The 19,733-nt window shown below is 31.0% G+C and overlaps 1 protein-coding gene across 2 annotated transcripts; it reads right to left on the bottom strand.

Moving 5' to 3' along the window:
• Positions 1-10,604: 10,604 nt before the first annotated feature.
• On the bottom strand, positions 10,605-13,480 carry LOC105798649 (uncharacterized). Of its 2 annotated transcripts, none has more exons than XM_012628787.2 (3): positions 12,986-13,480; positions 11,490-12,052; positions 10,605-11,004 (listed from the first exon to the last, which is right to left on the bottom strand). In XM_012628787.2, the coding sequence occupies exons 1-3, from the start codon at positions 13,073-13,075 to the stop codon at positions 10,917-10,919; spliced, it is 741 nt and encodes a 246-aa protein (XP_012484241.1). In that variant the 5' UTR covers positions 13,076-13,480; the 3' UTR covers positions 10,605-10,916. The 2 variants fall into 2 exon arrangements, with proteins under 2 accessions (XP_012484241.1, XP_012484240.1); XM_012628786.2 differs by having other exon boundaries at positions 12,982-13,476.
• Positions 13,481-19,733: the final 6,253 nt, after the last annotated feature.

Consider the following 19,733-nt stretch of genomic DNA (forward strand, 5'->3'; position numbering starts at 1 on the left):
ACATTTATGGCTCTAAGTTCAAACTTTTACAATCGTTTGAACCCCTCGACTAGACAAATGATTGATGCAGAAACTGATGGAACACTGAATAACAAAACACCTAAGGTGGCCCAATAGTTTGTTGAGGAGATGGCATTGAATAATTACCAGTGGCCAACTATATGAGAGTAAAACCTGCAAAGGTAGTCGAAATTTTTGACATCGGTGCAGTCTCTATGTTAGCGAGTTAGGTTGAAGCTCTTGGTAAGAAAATTGATGGTTTGAGTTGCAATAAACAAGTGAATCCAGTAATGCAATGTGAAGCGACTAGAGTAGGAATGATCAGTCTAGAATATTTTCCCTTCAAGTCTAACATGGAGCATGAGCAAGTTGAATTTATGGGTATTAATTCTAGACCTTAAAATAACCCCTATAGTAATAATTATAATCCGAGATGGAGGAATTATCCTAATATTTATTGGGGTGATCAAGGAAATCAAATGTCACAACCCCCTCCGGGTTTTCAGCAACCTTATCAGCAAGAAAAAAAACTGAACCTCGAGGAGATGTTAGCTAAATTTATCTTGATGTCCAAAACTAGATTTCAGAACATTGAGACAGATCTGAAAATTTAGCACACATCAATTCAAGGACTTGAATTAGATTGGATAGCTTGCTAAACTGGTTTAGAAAAGACAACAAGGTAGCTTACCTAGTAACACTGAACCCAACCCAAAATAACATGCAAAAGCAGTTACGTTGAGAAGTGGGAAAGTGTTTTCCGAACCTAAAAAGAAGCTGAAACAAGAAACTGATAATAAAGATGATGGGGTGGTAAAAATGAGAAAATTTAAACAACGGTACTTAAGGAATACAAACCACCAATTCCATATCTAAAAAAGTTGAAGAAAGACCGCATGGACGAATAATTTGGTAAATTTCTTGAACTTTTTAGTGAGCAAGAAGATTCCTATTATTTTATTGATTCTATTGATAATACAATTCAAGATTCCTTGTAGGAAATTGTTCATAGGGACATGTTGGAACTGTGTATTGTTCGAGGTGAGGAGATCAATGGAGATGATTCTATGACAAGTGAAATGAGATTTAATCTGGATGCTAATGAATCTTCACTGAAACAAAAAAAGTTTGAGACTATTAAAGTAAGTAAAAAACTGAAGTTGAAGCCCTCTATTAAAGAACATCCCAAAATTGGAGCTAAAGCAATTACCGAGTCATTTGAAGTATGCATTCATTGGAGAAAACTCTACATTGCTAGAAATTATTGCTTCAGACTTAAAGCTGCATGAGAAAGATGACTTACTACAAATGCTAAAAGAATACAAAAGAGCTATAACCTAGAAGATTTTTTATATTAGAGGGATCAGTCCTTCTTTTTGCACCCATAAGATCTTAATGGAAGACGAGTATAAGCCATGTGTGCAAGCTCAAAGGAGGTTAAATCCCAACATAAAGCAAGTTGTAAAGGTTGAGGTAATTAAACTTCTAGATGTTGGAGTTATTTGTCATATATCTGATAGTACTTAGGTGAGTCCTGTACAAGTTTTTCCTAAGAAAGGAGGCATGATTGTTGTGGCTAATGAGAAAAGCGAGTTGATTCCAACAAGGATAGTCACAGGGTGGAGAGTTTGCATTAGTTAGAGGAAGCTGGACGATGCTATAAGGAAAGACCATTTTCCTCTGCCTTTCATGGATCAAATGTTGGAGAGGTTGATTGTTCACATGTACTACTGCTTTTTGGATGGACTTTCTAGCTATTTTCAAATCCCAATAGCTCCTGAAGATCAAGAAAAGATGATATTTGCATGTCTATATGTTATGTTTTCTTACTGAAGAATTCCTTTTGGATTATGTAATACCTCTGTTACTTTTCAACGTTACACGTTAGCCATCTTTGATGAATTCATGGAAGACATTATGGATGTTTTTATGAATAACTTCTCGATATTCGGTAATTCTTTCCATCTATGCCTTAAAAAATTTGAAATGAGTTTTAATGAGATGTGAGAAAATGAACATTGTGCTTAATTGGAAAAAGTGTCACTTCATGATTCAAGAAGGGATTGTTTTGGGTCATAAAATTTCTAGTAAAAGGACTAAGATTGATAGGGAAAAAAATCAAAACCATCGAGAAACTACCTCCCCCTAATTTAGTTAAGGCTATCAAAGGTTTTCTAGGACATTATGGGTTCTATAAGAGATCTATGAAAGATTTTTCCAAAATAGCGAAGCCTTTAACTAATCTGCTAGAAAAAAAATATGCCATTTTATTTCAGTCAGGAATGTTTAGAGGCATTTAATGTTCTTAAGGAAAAATTAATCAATGCCCCGATTATGGTTGCACTTGATTGGAATTTACCCTTTGAACTAATGTGTGATACGAGTGATTTTGCAGTAGACGCAGTTCTTAGATAGCGAAGAGACAAGCACTTTCAGTCAATCTAATATGCTAATAAGACTTTGACAGACGCACAAGATAATTATACAACTATGGAAAAAGAATTTCTATCTATGGTTTTTGCATTTAATAAATTTAGACCTTATTTAATTTGTCTAAAGTTATTGTGTATACTGACCATTCTGCGCTTTGCTACCTTCTTACTAAACCAGATGGAAAACCTAGACTTATAAGGTGGATTTTATTGTTTCAAGAATTTGATTTGGATATTAGAGACAATAAGGGAGCTGAAAATCTTACAGTAGACCACCTTTCAAGGCTAAAAATCCACATCTTGAGAAGCTTGATGAAGATGCAATATTGCAAATTACTATTTTCTTGAAAAGCAGCTCTATGTGGTAATTGATTCTGAAGGCCCTTGGTTTGCAAATATTGTGAATTACTTGGTTGGTAATATTATATCAAAAGGTTTATTTTTATTGATGTGAAAAACTATTTTTGGGAGGACACTTTTCTTTTTCGTGAGTATGCAGATCAGGTGATTCAATGATGTGTTTTAATACAAGAAGGGAATAAAATTTTGGAGCATTGTCACTTTAGGCCGATGGGAAGACATTAGAATGGGGTTAGAACAACACATAAAGCCCTTAAATTAGGTTTTTATTGGCCCACATTGTTTAAAGATGCTAATAGGTATGTTTCTTCTTGTGATAGATGCCAGAGGACAGGAAAATTTCCAAACATGATGAAATGCCTCAAACTTATATGCTTTCTTGTGAAATTTTCAACATTTGGGGTATTGATTTCATGGGACCGTTTCCTAGTTCTTATGATAATAAATACATACTAGTAGTAGTGGATTATGTGTTGAAATGGCTTGAAGCTCAAGCTTTACCAACTAATGATGCTAAGATGGTAGTCAGATTTCTTAAAATACGGTGTACATCATAGAACAACTACCTCATATCACCCTCAAACTAGTGGTCAAGTTGAAGTGTCAAACCAAGAATCGAAACACATCCTAAAAAGACTTTAAAGACAAATAGGAAGGGTTGGACATTAAAATTAGATTATATTTTAGGGGCTTATAAGACTGCATATAAAACACCCATAGGAACATCTCCATATAAACTTGTTTATGGGAATGGTTGTCACTTACCACTAGAACTCAAACACAATGCATTTTAGGTAATAAAATTTTTGAATTGCAATCCTAAACTTTTAGGTGAAAAGAGAATGTTGCAGTTGAATGAGTTAGATGAATGGCAAGCATATGTTTATGAAAGCTCGAGAGTGTAGAAAGAATTAACAAAGCGACACCATGACACTCGTTTAAAGTAGCCAAAGCAATTCAAAGTTGGAGATCAATTACTTCTATACAATTCGAAGTTCAGACTATTTCCTGAAAAGTTGAAGTCAAGATGGTCGGACCCATTTGTGGTAAAAATCATATTTCTATATGGCATAATAAAGGTAACACATCCTGAATATGGCACATTCAAGGTAAACGGTCATCTACTCAAACTTTATCTAAGTCGTGATATTGATAACGAGAGAGAGGAGCTCCGACTCCTTAATTTGAATTAACCATGTGCATGAAAGAGAAAGTCGAGCTTACACTCTCAATAAGCACTTCTCGGGAGGTAACCTGAGTGTATTTTTTATTTCATTTAATTTTGTTGCATGCTTAGTATGTTTATTTTTCTTACTAAAAAAACAAACAAAAAAATTTATTCACACAGTCTAGGGTAGACCACACAGCCTAGCGACACAACCTGGAAACACATCTGTTTGACCCACACACCCCTTGGCACGATTGTAGGAGAAGTGAATTATAAACCCACACAGCCTAAATGTATCTACACGACTTGTCGAAACGATCGTGTATCACGGCCTAGACACACGGACGTTTCATGGACCGTGAGACTATTAGAGCTAATTTTTCAACTTTTTTTTGACACACATGCTGTGAGTGAAGTTACACGGCCTAGCAACACAACCGTGTGACCCACACGCCCTTGTACATGGGTGTGGGAGAAGCGTATGAAACATCACACAGTTTGGGTTAAACCACACGGCCTGGTGACACGACGGTGTGGTATACATAGCTTGGTCACAATAGCGTGCTAAAGGTCGTGTGAATACTAGAGCTTATTTTTGTAACACTTTCATGACACATACGGCCTTATAGGACTTACATGGTTGCAAGACATGGTTGTGTGGCCCAACACGAGCCATATACACGATCGTGCCCCTTTTTAAATTAAACCCTAATTTTTTTCCTTTCTCTTTCCTTTTCATGCCATTTTAGCCAACCTCTCCCTAACTCTGCACGTTGTCTTCCTCTTCTAATATATCTACCCCCTTCATTGTCGATCCTCTTTCACCGTCTTCTCCTTTTATCCCTCACAGCCGTCCCCTTTACTACTCACTCTACCCCACCACCGCTTACCTCCCATACCATTTCCTGCTAAACACCTTGACCTTAACCTCACCCCCGTTCACCCTTCTCCCTTCCTTTAATTGTTCACAATCGCTCCCATCTCTGCCTTCATCAAATTTTTACACCGCCATTCTCCCCTTCCCCACCATTTCTAATCTCTTTCTCCCCTACCTTTCCTTAAGAAAATCCTCCCAAACTTAAGATGTACATTGCCTTCAATGTACAAACAAATATAAACACAATAAGCAAAATATCATAAGAAAATGGTGAGAACTAAAACTGTCCTGAATTTGGATGATTTCACCAAAATAGTGAAATCTGAAAACATAGGAGATCCTATATTAAGTACATGGTTTCGAGCACACTAATAAGAAGAAGACAAAAATAAAATAAGATAAATAGATAACAAAATAGAAAAACAAATTAAAAATAATAATCATAAAGTACATAAAAAATAAAGTAAAATAAAACATATAAGTCCAAAAAATGAAATAAAAATAACTAAAAATAAAAATAAAAGTACAACTAAAAAATAAAAATAAAACGATTAGAACAATAAGGAAGAAAATAAAGAAGATAGATGGAAAGATAGAACATGATATGTAGAAGTCCTAAAAAGCCTTGGAAACACGAAAAATCCACAATCCCCTTCAAGTGGCTCTAATTTCTCCTCCAAGATAAAAACCTTGGCAAGAAAAAGTTTGAAGATAATCCCCACAATCTAAAAAGATTGTTAAAAACTCTTCTAAAAGAAACCCAAGAATAATTTTTGAAAAGAAAAACTCAAAGAAAATTTATTAACTCAAAAGAGAAGTTGAATAATAATGAATTGTATATATTGTGTACAATGCAAAGGCCTATATATAGGGTAGCTAAATAAATCTAAATAAAACTCTTAAGTATACTAGAACTCTAATTAATCTAAACAAGAAATAGTTTTAAACTAAACTTTCTTATTGATATGAAACTCCTAAATAACTTAAACTACTTAATAATTATTAAAAATTCAGAATAATAAAATAATAAGAGCTGAAAAATACAATATGGGCTCATATATAATAAAAATTAATCCTAGAACCTGAACCCAATATGATTTAAATTCGAATTAAAAGCCCGAAACTCGTAAATCCCATCATAATCCCGTCCAGAAATTCTGCTCGCACAGTCTTCAATAAAACAGTCACTTGAGCTCCCAAACTCGAAATCGAATGATTCAAATACGTTTCAAAGCTAAGAGATAAATATTTGAACTCCATGAGACATTTCAACCCTAAAATGCTTGGATCCCATCCAAAAAGTCATTGCAACTCTTATACTCGAAAGAGATACTAGCACAATTTAGGGATTTCTACGGATCAAAGTACTAAGCAAAGAAATTACGTAATTTAGATTGATAGTGATAGATAAAATTAGGGTGAATTCTTTCCTGAGTATTGTTTTGCTTCTTGGTTGTTACTCGATTATTTTCGTGATTTTTTCTTTTTCGTGTTCGTTAGTTAATTAATTTAGTTAATTTTAGGTTTAATCAATCACTCGAATTATTCAGTTAAATAATAGAAAGATGGTAATTACTAGTATTTTTAATCTTCGAGGAACGATATCTTTACTCACCATAACTATACTATTAATTACTATTTAACTAAACAAAAGTTATGAAAATCATTAACTTTTATTTTGTTCACTAATTTTAATAATCAAACAAAATGAACATACATGATTTCCTTTCTTTAACCTCCTTTCTTTTACTTTCCGTTCATTTATTTTACTAATTATTTACTCAAATATAATCCAAGTGTTTAAAAAGTGCATTACGATCTAATTAAAGAAAAAAACTTGTATTTAAAATTTCAAATTCATAATTTATTTATACTTTTATTAAGTTTCTAATTCAATTGGTATCACGAGTCAATTGAGAATTAACTCGATTGAGAAATTTTAAAATACCCTTTATGTACAAAATAAATTATATTATTATAATAGTACTTCTATCTTTTTACATTTTATAAATCAATAAAACTTAATCATAATAAAATTTAAACTCGTAAGACCAAGTATATTGAAATTTTAATTTTTACTATTTAAACCAAAGCACTATATGGATTTTATATAATTTTTCTTATAATTTTTTCACTTATATAATAGGTGTATTATAATATAATATTTAGGATAATGTCACATTTGGTAATTGTACTTTTATTAATATCCAATGTGGTACTTAGACTTTGAAAATGTCTAAAGTGGTACTTGAACTATCAATTTGTGTATTATTGGTACATATACTTTCATAAAATGTCGATGTGGTACTTAAAAATGTTTAATGTGGTACCTTAACTATTACTCTATGTATTATTATGGTACTTGGAGTTTACACCATAGTATATGCTAAACCAACCAATGAAAATTTGACACATTCCAAATCATCAATTCCATATGAATAATATAATATTATGTGAAAAGATAAATAAAAAAAATGATATGGTAGTCAAAATCAAGTTATTGAACCTCTCATTCAAGTTCAATACGTCAAGCAAAAGACATAAATTTTGAGAAATTTTGTCTTGTATAAATTCAAAAAAAGTGGTAAATTTAGGGTTTTAAAAATTTTAAAGAAATTTTAAGTTAAAATTGATTTTTTAAGTTAACATTATGTAGCTTAGGTTTGGTTATTTGTTTTTTAAATTTAATTTAATTTTTTGTTTTATTTATCTTTTCACGAATGTTATATTATTCATTTGGAATTGATGATTTGAAAAAATAATCCATGTGTCGAATTTCCATTGGTTGGTTTAGCATTTATTAAGGGTGTTAACTTCAAGTACTATAATAATACTCGGATTGATAGTTCAAGTACCACATTGAATATTATCAAAGTATAAGTACCACATTGAACATTTTATAAAAGTACAAGTATTAAATAATACACAAACTGATAGTTTAAGTACCACATTGGACATTTTTAAAATATAAAGACCATATTAAATATTTTATGAAATTACAGGTACCAAATGTTAAGAGAAAAAGAAGTTTTGAGGGCTCAACTATCCATGCATCTCCGTCGCTCCTCATTAATGCTTCACACTTTCAAATCTATTCTCCAAAGATTCTTGAATTGCAATCTTTATTTATCTCTTCCTTTACTACGTAGTAGGAAGAGAATTACGTTATCGAAAATCTATTCTTTTTTCTTTCACACTTGGCATGTTATGTTTGAGTAAGGGTGAGTGTCCGATCGAATCGAGTCGAATTGAATAAAATTTTTTTGAATTAATCGAGTTAATAGTCCTATTTTATCATCCTAACTCGATTTGAAATTTTCTCGAATCGAGTCGAGTGAGATGGGATTCAAATCGAATCGATTCAAATATATTTGTTCGAGTTAAATTTAAAAAAGATGACTTTAAATCCTTGTAACTGCTGTCACCCACCGTAATCAAATTTGTTATTAACTTTCATCCTCTCATAATTTATTCATTAATCTTTTATATACGAGTTAGCTTCTTTGCTTTCTTAATTGCTTCAATTATCTTCTGGTTTTTGTCACTATGTATTTTAAAATTAAAAATATATTAAATATAAAAATGTACTTTTTTAATAAAAGTTATCTTAAAGATAAAATGTGAAATTGGTACCAACATAAAATTTTAACACGAATATTTTACGACATCATCAATAATTCAATTTTAACATAAATTTATAAAAATTTAATATAATTAAACAATTCAATAATATAAATAATGCACAAATGTGAAATTTAAATTAATGAATATAAATAGTAGATATAAATAAAATTATTACTTTTAGGAATTTTTTGGATGATTTTTTATTTGACGGTAAAAAGTGAAAAGTAAAAGTTTAGGAGAAAAATAAAATGTTTTAAGGGTTAGGGGAGTAAAATTTTGGGAGGAAAGTAAATAAGAGAAAAATATTCAAAAAAAATTTGGGGGGAAAATGAGTTTGGGGTAGATGGAGGGTGGGACGGGAGGAGAGTAAAAGTATTGGGGGAAAGTAAAAACGTTTTGGATAAAAATGTAAAACATTAAAATTTGGTATTTAGTTTATTTGAATTATTAGAGTTATTTGAATTCGAAAATTAAACTCGATTTGAACTCGAAATTAAAAAAAAAATCAAGTTGACTTGAATAACTCGATTCATTTAACTAGAAATTCAAAAAAAATTAATTTTTTCGAGTTGAATCGAGTTTTGCTCACCCTATATTTGAGTATTTTTAATTTTTTTCTTTATAAATTAGTGGTTAAATTTTAGTTTTCGTTCACATAATGACTTATTTGACCCTTCAATTTTATAAAAAATTATTTTAGTCTTCCATTTAAATTTACATTTTTTATCAAATCATCCTAAAATGGACGGAAAAGTTAATATTTTTAATTTTGTTGATGTGACATACACGTGGATTTTCATATGGATGACACTTAAGCATTTAATTAATTTTTAAAAATATAAAAATATATTTTAAAATTAAAATTATAAAATATATTTTAATATTTTAAAATTTTTAAAATTAATTAAATATTGACATGTCATTCATGCGTATGCCACATTAACAAAATTAGCAAATGTTAACTTTCATCCATTTTGGGGTGATTTGACAAAAAAATATAAATTCAAGGACTAAAAGAGGTAAAAAAAATAAATGGAAGGTTAACATACGTTTTTGTAAAGTTGAGAGCCAAAAAATCATTATGCCTTATGTCTAAATTTTGGTTTAATCTCTATACTTAATTTCTAATGTAAGTTGGTTCATTCATTTTATAATGTTATTAATTAGTCCAAAAGTAAATACTTAATTTCTAATGTAATTTGGTTCATACATTTTATAATGTTATCAATTAGTAGAAATGTTAATATCATTAACTTCTTTATTAAAATAACTTCTTTATTTTTATAATTAAATATGTTCCTAACCTATGATTTTTACCCATAAAAGTCCTTAATTTTAATTTTAAAGTAAAAACAATTTGAATTTCATGCTATTATATTATTATTTTTGTTGATACAATATAAATTACATCAACTTTAATATCAACATAAAATTTAAAAAGGTAATTAGAATTTTCAAAAAAGATATTATGTATATTATGTATATAATAATAACTTTCAAAAGATAAAATATATATATATATATATATATATATATTACTTTTATTTAATAAACTATTCTTATCAAATTCACATAAACAATAAATACATATTAATTTAAAATTCAAAATATTTTTCCTTCAATATTAAAATGAAAGGTTTTCATAGGTAAAAATTATTTTATATATAATTTGAATGCCTAAAATCTTAGAAACTGTCACATGATTTTTCATTTCTTTTGATTTACCCTCTCTCTCATTACAAGACCATTGTCAATTTTCAATTTTGCTCTTATACTATGCTGAAACTTAACGATTAACCTACATGTTTTAAATTTTTTATATAACTTAGTTTCTCTATTTTATAATATAATTTGTTAGCTTAAATAGTCAATATTATTAATTACTTCAATCACAATGTTGACGCACTTTTTTAAAAACATTGCAACAAAATTTTTTATGATAATCATTCAAACTTTTTTAATCCTAATGAATATTTTTAAAATCATCTTTATTGCTACATGACTACTAAGAATATATATATTTTTTAAATTTTAAAATGTTACTTTAGTAAATTTAATAGAAGAATTTTAACAATAATAAGAATTGAATCCAAATTTTTAAATTTGAAGAGCAGATCACTAAATTCTAAATGTACAAAGTATATGATGACTTAAAGCTTTTAACCTTCAAATTTTTAATCTATAATTTTATTCACCATTGATTGCATTATATTCTCAAACCCTTCTTACATCAATAAGTTGTATGTGTACATTTAAGATAATACACAACTTAAACTGTCTGGGAAAAGTCAACATAAATAAATAAAAATGCCAAAGTTAAAATAAAAACATTCATATCTTCTAATAAAATAAATAGTTATCCTAATATTCTTCTTCTTCTTCTTTTTTGAAATTTTAAAATATCTCATATTTTACCTAAAAATGTTGGGAGTAGAATTACCATTAAATCTTGGAGTTAGCAGTGATTTGAGGTTGTGGAAGAATTGGAGGCAGCATGTAGTAGAGGGCAATGAAAGTTCATTTCTTCTACAGAATATTTCTCCCTGCGGATGCCCAACATACTTCTCACTTTACACAAACATAAAATGGTAAAAGCTATACACAAGGGTGAGTAAACAAAATCCAAGGGTATCCTTAAGTTTCCTATATATTAATTATCCTAAGGATCACTTAGCATATAGCATCACCGATTTCTAAACACTATAAGTAGTAGCATACTTTATTACGCATATTATACATTCATTTTACTCTCCACTCTCCTAACAAAGTAATATTTTCTTTCCATATAGGAAACAGTATGGAACAATAGTTAAACTTCTCGTCTAGCACTTAGATGACACAGTTTCAAACCCTGTCATCTCATTCAAGAGAAATTTCTGGATCAACGAGGAAATTGATCCTAGAGAGAATACATGAACATATTTCTGGGATAAGTCACTAAGATCTTAATCATGTGCATGAAACAAAGCCTTCTTGAAAATGCACATAGCTTTGCTTAAATTTAGAAGAAAAGATCGAAAGCACTTACGATAATAGACTAATAGATTCGAGATCATCAGCTTTCAACGAATTCTCATTGAACGAGTGGCGATGAAGTTGACGTGTGAAACTGCTTGTTGTGTCCAAGAAATAGAGAAGGAAAGACATCATGCAGCTGCAAAGAAACATGGGTATAGGCCCAAAGATCCATAGCAATAGAGAGAAGGATAAGTAGAAGGCTCGCAGTCCAAGTGACCAGAAATAACTTCCTCTGTTTAAGTTTCTTGCAACATACTCAACAGTCTCCATGTTGTCTATGGGTGAAGAGAGCGTGACCAAGAAGCTTACATGGGCGTAGTATCTAATAGACTGCACATTGCAAAGAAAAGCAACAAGGAAACACAACAAGATGGAAAAATACTTGATGGAAGACAGTAGGCGAGTCTTGTTCCCAAAAACTATTTCGGAACTTGTGTTGCCAGAGTCTGAGCTGCTGCTAACGAAAACACTAATCAGTGAACTGAGAGTGATTGCTATCGTGGCCAAAAGTGTCGACGCCATTATGTTGTTGCGTATTGTTTGTACTGCTAGAACACCATTTTTCAACGGATCCTGAAACATCAACGACAATATCATGCTTAGTACAAGCACAGTGACATTCTATGGAAACAGAAAATGTTTCCATATTGTAATGTGTTCTGGATTTATCAAATTCAGACCAGCGAAGGATGCTACATTCTTTTAATAAAAGAACTACAAATCATCATGTTAAGCTCATTAAAAGAGAGACAACAAAAAGGCATGTCGTGATTTGGGAGCTGTCTGTTTCTGCAATCTCACAAGCAGCTCAGAAGTATATTTATTTATTTTTCTATTGATGAAACAACAGCATCTATAGCATCAACATTTAGCAATTGACGAGAAATATTGTTACTTTTATTACTTGAATGTGACTTTTATAAGGAATGATTACACTTGAATGTGTGTTACACTCAAACCATTTGTAATCGCTCCTTTTTGTTCAAGTCATTAGACTCTTCGTCATTTCTTCCGACTTTTATTAACTTTTCAACCTCTAGTGGCAAGTATATTGAACGCATCAATTAACCAATTGAGCCAAAAGGAAGGAAATACACCAAAAGTTTAACTAGTCATTGGCTCATCAAGCTCTCCCCAAATCAGCCACAAGAAAGCAAATTCAAAGAGAAACCAGCATAATAAGTACTGTGTCTTTCGTTTATTCTTGCTTTTGTGATACTCAAAACAGTAGATTTACACTTAAACAGTTATTACATTATTTCCATTCTGAAAGATTGTAAGATATTTGTACGAAACAGATCAGGCCACCTTCAAAGTTAAATACTTCACTCCCTAAAGTCATAGAACAATTTAAAAGTTGAGAACTCTAAATCCTACAAATATAATGATGTTCCTAACAGGTTTTGATCCCATAGGTACAGAAATTCCAAAACTTTGAAAAGAACCCATTACTCAAAATTAATCTAAATAACAAATGGCAGAAGAGAGAGAGAGAGACTGACAGACATCATGGAGACAACCCATTGGTGACGAGACTGGGCATTTAAGCCGATGACAGTCCTTGTAGGATGCTTGATAATGGTACAAAGAAGCCATAGATGATAGAGAGAAAGCAGCAGCAGTCCCAATGGAACCAGTACGTAATCCAACTTATCTTGTTCCATGATTCTTCTTTTTCTTCTTTCTTCTGCGAGGTTTGAGGATCCTCAGCCGGTAACACAAACAAGAAAATGCAATCGACTATTTGCCAATTATCAAACAAATCTCTATTCCCTTCTACAAGCCCTAAAAGCTAATTTTACTGACAGAGATCTCAAAAACTCTGCTTATTTATATATATAACTCCAAAACTCATTTACTGTATAGAATATTGATTCCAATTAGAACTTTTATTTAAGTTACCGACTTCAACTAGAATCGTATATGAACCTGGCATCCAAAAATAACTCGACAGCATATAATCCGGAGGCAGTCCCTGTCAGAACGAAATCTTATCAATTGAACCAATCACTGTCGGCTCGAAACTCAATGTGATTTCAGATACCATGGGGTGTAAAAAAAGGGTAAAATTCAATTTTTAATTTTATTTTGAACAATAAATATTTTATTAAATAGTTTTAATTTTAAATTTTAGATTCTTTATTTAAAAATACAAGTTCTTTTTTATATAAAAAAAAGGAAAATAAAACCCTTGAACCTCACTGAAAAGTACTGATGATAAAGGACATCATTGACAGTGTCCTGCTATTTTTTTAACTGTATAAAGAAATAGAAGAATGCGTACTCTTTTGGGGGGCTTCTTTTTATTGGGAAAATTAATGTAGGACAATAATGCAAAGAACGTGACAGCAAATAAAAAATAAATGGAAATTTGATTAAACTAGAACACAAGTTGTAACTTCTAACTTGCTTGTCTATAATATACTTCTTTCTTATTTGGCCTCATTGCTTGTATCAAAATATAACTACAATGATGGTATCAAAATAAATAATAAATTAGTGATGGTATATAAAAATATATAATACATGTACTCTAAATCATATAAATGACATCATTGTTAAGAAGGATAATCACGAATTTCAAATATGAATCCTAAAAACAGATATGAATACCAAATTTAAAATAATCATATATAGTATTTCATTTTAGAGAGGATTCACTTATATCCTTTTGTATTTTTTGTACGATTAATATCTTAATAATTCTATTATTAGATTTAACACTTCATTCATATAAATCATGTATATCAAATTTGATGTAAATTAAAATTTTCTAACGATTTGTTTTATAAAAAATTAACTGTTGAATATATATCAATATATAAAGTATTTTAAATCGATATGATAGAGATATTAGATCGATTCGAAAATTTATATGTATGACAAATATAATTATATCGATAAATTCAACTGTTAAATCATTAAAATATTAAAAATTTTATACCAGGGTAAGTCAACCTTCCTTCTTTTATTTTTAGATAAATATTTAAACAAATTCCAAACTTTTTTTTGGTAGAAAATAAAGCTTAAGAAATGCCTAAAATTCGAGTGAAGCTAATGTATTTCATCTACTTCTAGCAGTTACCAATGAATATCCTCCTCCAACAAGTCTCTCACATAATACGGTGGATCAACAAGGACCACTATCTGATCAATTCCATCTCCCATTATCTTAAATAGACAATCAACAACTTTATTACTGTAAAATTTACTTACCAAATTTTAATACATCATTAGTGAATCCTCCTGATTTCGCCAACATTATTACTAACCGCTGCTAAACCATTCCGAATAACGTGAATTAACAGTGCATTGTACTTTCCAACAAACAAATTCCAAACCTTTTAAGTTAGATTCACCCTTTGATTAAATGAACCATAAATTATTCAATAATTGCTTTCAGTAAAAAGGTATAGTGAAAAAAGTCAAACATCAAATTTGCTGATCTGGTCATGTGTCAAAAAAGAGTTGGAGTTAATATATTTAGGTATGTCATGTTCAATTATTTTGGCGTTTCTTAATAATTGCAACACCATCTCCTTTAATAACTATTTGTTTAAAGCTCTTTTTGAGATAAATTTGGTTTGATAATGATTTTTATTAGTATAATGTGCAATATTAAATTTGTTTCAAATGGAAAGGTAATTTGGTTGATGGCATCAAGCTTGAAAATTATTCCTTTTAACTTGGGTTGGGTTTGATTAAAGATTTAATTAAACAAAAAACTCCTAGATAAAGGTAGAAAAATATTGTAACATATCTACTACGGCCGGATCTTGTCTAATTGTTTAATATCAAAATTACTTTTAAAAGATTATCTTCTTTTAGGTTGGAATAATCCTTTCTTAAGGAGGATCTATCTTTTCTCAAGAAAAACAAAAACTTTTAAACAACTTTTAAAGATCATTCAACGTATAATTTGAGTGGGCTTGAGAGGCATATATTTAGGTGAGACTGAATCAGAGAAGATGAAGATTCAATCTTTATTAGTGTAGGACTTATGTGTTGTCTTAGTCATATGAATACATCACATCTATATTCTTTTTACTCATCTATTATTAGTCCCAAATTATTTTATCATAACTCATATTTTTAATAGGACCAGTTTTAGTATTGACCATGAGCTTATTAGAGTCCTTTGAAGAAGACTTAGGCATAGAAGGTAAAAGTTCCTACAAGATGAACATTGACTACGACCATCGAAGCTATTTTTTGAGATGCTTAAATCAACCAAGGGTGTATCCTAATGTAAGAGGAAATTGTTGGAAAATATGGACATCACATATATAATAAGAGTAATTACATGTTATTATTTACTATTATGATAGGTTAGCCCAAATTAAAAGTGATCTAGTTTGGTTAAAATTTCATTGCGCTTTAATTATTAGATAAAGTACGGGTCAAATATGTGTAGATACTCTAGTAATTAAGTTCTAATCAATTTCTAATTAATGAGGGGCTAATTAAGAATTGGGACTAATGTGCCAAAGTTATATATATTAGGGTTATGGTCTCCAAATTGCACACAAGATAACTTTTCTAATATCTCATCCTTAGGAAAGAGAGAGTAAATATTCTTTGAATTTCTTGTGTGCTAATTTGGAAGATCAAATCTCCAATATTCGAAAAACTTCAAGGAATTCATGGATTCAAGTACGCTTCCGCATCTAGTTTTGTTCTTGATTTATTCTTAATGATTTGACATGATAGATCCTGGTTTATTAAGTTTTATTTTAGATTTATTTTACAAATCTAACAAGTGACATCCGAGCTTTGTCATGTTGAATCATTGAGAATGAATTGATTCTTTATTATTTTTGGATTGATTCGTTTTTCTTTTTTAATTTTATGGATTTGATATTTCAATTATACATTATGTTGAATCTTTAAGATTCTTGATAAATTTTGGATTTTGATTCTTTAAATTAAACTTTTAGGGTTTTATGATTTAGATTGAATGCATTATTATATTTTTGGGTGGTTCTCTTTCAATCGCTATTCAAAGATGAAGGATTTGTTCGTTATTTCGTTTACTATACTTCTATATCCGTAGGCCAATTTTATAATAATATTCTACTTTTAATTTGGATTGAGCCAACATGATATTTTTTAAGTTTGGATTAATTTGAAGTTTTTACGAATGGGTGGTTGAATCTTTTTTAAAAGTTTGAGGTTATTGCTTTAAAATATATTAAATGTAACACTCCGATTTTTGAGGTTAGAAGTTTGGGCATTTAAGTAAGGGTCAGTGAGTAGGTTGAGCTATTGTGTTTAGTTATGCGTTTTGATGTTAGAATGGGTCTGTTGGTCTGGTGGTTAGTTGTGTGTTAGTGTATCTTTGGGTCTTGTGTTCAAATCCTTGTATGTGCATTTTGGAGAAATATTTTTATTTTGTTAAATAGTAGATTTGTTTTAAGTTTAAAAATAACTATTTAGAGTTATTTTTATTTTTTTGGTTACTGCTATCTTTCTTTTTTCATGTTCTTCCCCTCCCTCTCATTGGTTCCCCTTTCTTTTTTCCTTTTTTTCTTTTCTTCTTTTGGAAAACAGTTTTGTTTGTGGTTTTCGGAGAGCTTTGGTTTCTTTGTCGTTAAATCGGTGTCTGGAAGTCTTTGATCGCGAATCAAATGTGGGATTCAAACCTTATCTAATTTATTTGCGAGTTGTTGTTTCAGAAATTCTTTTGTGTGTCAAAAACTGTTGATTTTGGGTATTTAGCTGTTGAGGAAGTATAGGGAATATTGCGTATTCTGATATATTTTTGCTATAGAGAAGGTCGGGGACTAATTTGATGGCTAAAACAGCGATTACGGCCTGTTTTAGAGTGGTTTTGTGACCACATTGGTGGCCACACGGGCGTGTGCATTTTCACACGATTGTGCCCCTTGGGCACACAACGTGTGCAATTGGGAATTAGGGTTTGGGTGAATTGGTGCCACACGGCTTGGCCATATGGTTGTGTCGCTAATTTAGGGATTTAGGGATCCCACACGGATGTGTGTTTTGGATACACAGCCGTGTCTAGTTGGCGCACGGGCGTGTGAGACCTTCACACGTCCGTATCCGCCCTGAACCATATTTTAGCATAATTGGACAGAGAGTTGCACGACCTGTTCACACAGCTGTCCTTGGCTCACACGGGCGTGTGCCTCTTCCTACACGGTCGTGTGTTCCCTTACACAGGAGTATCTCCCCCTCACACAGGCGTGTTGACCCCTACACGGCCAGAGCACACGATCGTATGGCCCTAAGTCACCAATTTTAGTTTTTTGTACGTTTTTTATCTGAAAATGTGTCTGTGTGTTCCGACCCTTGGCTAGGATTTAGTGAGGGTAGTTAAGACTCTAATCTGGGCTTCAACTTATGTGTTATTTGTGAATGTTGTGTGAGATATCTAATTCTGAACCCAGTTAGTTGGGTGTGTGCATGTTTAGTTCTGTCTGACTGTTTATCGATGTGTTCATTGTTTCTGTGAGGTTGCAAGCATGCATGCACTTACATAAAGTAAATTTTTAGGTTGGTTGTGAAGAGAAGGAATACTAATTCTGATCTGATTTGACAGTTTAACTGCAAACTTATCGATACAGTGGTTTACCGCACTGTACTGCATGTACATCAACTTTGCTGCATACTATTATCTGATCTGGCAGTTTAAACTGCAACATGTCTGTACAGCGGTTTACTGCAATACACTATACTGCATATATGCCAGCCTTGCTGCGTATTATTATCTAAGTGGCTTAGTCCACATACATGGTGTGTAGGGTTGGATGGGCCTTTTGAGGTTCTATGTGGTGTGTTTGGTTCGATGAGCTTAAACAGCTGTTTTGGCTAGATGGGTAGGTTTTTTTAATACTTGACTGCATTCATATGCATCTAGACGTGAGCTACTTGTCTATAATCTGTCTGTTCGTCATAAAATTTATGATTGATTCTGCGCGCATTGAGGTGTTAGCGTATTGACATTTTGGATTGTGATGATAAGTATTTTTGTATCGACTCGTTGACGGGTTTATCTGTTGAGTATTCTTTGTGTGATTTAGTGTGCTTTGACTGTTACGTTTGTTTGGGACGTTGGTTCCGAGTTTGCTTTCTGTTTCTATGTATCTCTGTACGTACTTTTTGTTATCGGTCTACTGTTTGGTTTTTGATCTGTAATTTCATTGTTAGATACGTTTTGAACTCACACTAAGCTCATGTAGCTCACCCCATAGTGCTTCCCCTTATAGGTGCATTTTTGAATTCTGATGCTGGACTCGGTATGCGGAGGTCTCGGATAGTCACGGTTAAAAATAGGCTTTAATAGTAATTTTTAATAATTTCTGAGTTTATAATTAAACACCATGAATTGTAAGTGCAGTTTTGAAAACTGTGGTATGGAATTTTGTGTTTTAGTATGTAAGTGTCATTAGGACTGTATTTTCTTTTGAAATATCAAGATTTTATAACTGAGAATTTTACGTAACTTAAATACTGCAACGTTTTTCAGTTTGTTAAACTAAAATTTTTGTACGATCACTTCGGTGATCAATATGACCTCTGAAATTTGGCCAAAACTTCTGGGTTGATTTTGGGGTGTTACATTAAAGATTTTAGGCTTTAAAGGTTTATATATTTTTATTTCCTTCGTTCTGTTCGCCAAATCATGTGATTTTTCCTTTGAAATTTGATTTTGTCCTTCTGCCAAATCTTGTTCGATTTTAATTTAGTTTTGTATTTTATATACCAGACATGTATGAGTTTGAATATCAAATTTGATTTTATATTTGCAAAACTTACGTTAACATATACTATATACGCTTCAATTATATTAACGATTGAATTCCATATACTATGGATGTGTCCAATGTTATTGTATGAGTCTTGGTGGATTGTTATATATTATTGAAATATTTAATATATATTAAAGAACAATTATTCCGTTTGGTCTCTTATTGAGCAGAGGAATTAAAAGCATTAAATGCCTAAGGTAATTGAAAGCATGTATTAAGTGTTGCACCAATTTGGTTGAGATTTCCTTTTAGTTGTTCTGCTTGTATTTGAAAGACATGTATTTTCTTGTAAATTTTTATAAGTTTTTTAGGATGAATTCTTGTTATTCTCTTTTTTTTTAAGTATATTATTTCAAATATTTAGTTAAATTATGATTTTTTTGCCAAATTGATTTAAAGAATATTCATTGAAATTGTTAATTTTATGCTATGGATATTTATTCAGCTTTTGGATGTTTTGAAGTAAACTCATATTAATCATA

Source organism: Gossypium raimondii, chromosome 9, assembly GCF_025698545.1.
Source record: "Gossypium raimondii isolate GPD5lz chromosome 9, ASM2569854v1, whole genome shotgun sequence".
NCBI classification, from domain to species: domain Eukaryota; kingdom Viridiplantae; phylum Streptophyta; class Magnoliopsida; order Malvales; family Malvaceae; genus Gossypium; species Gossypium raimondii.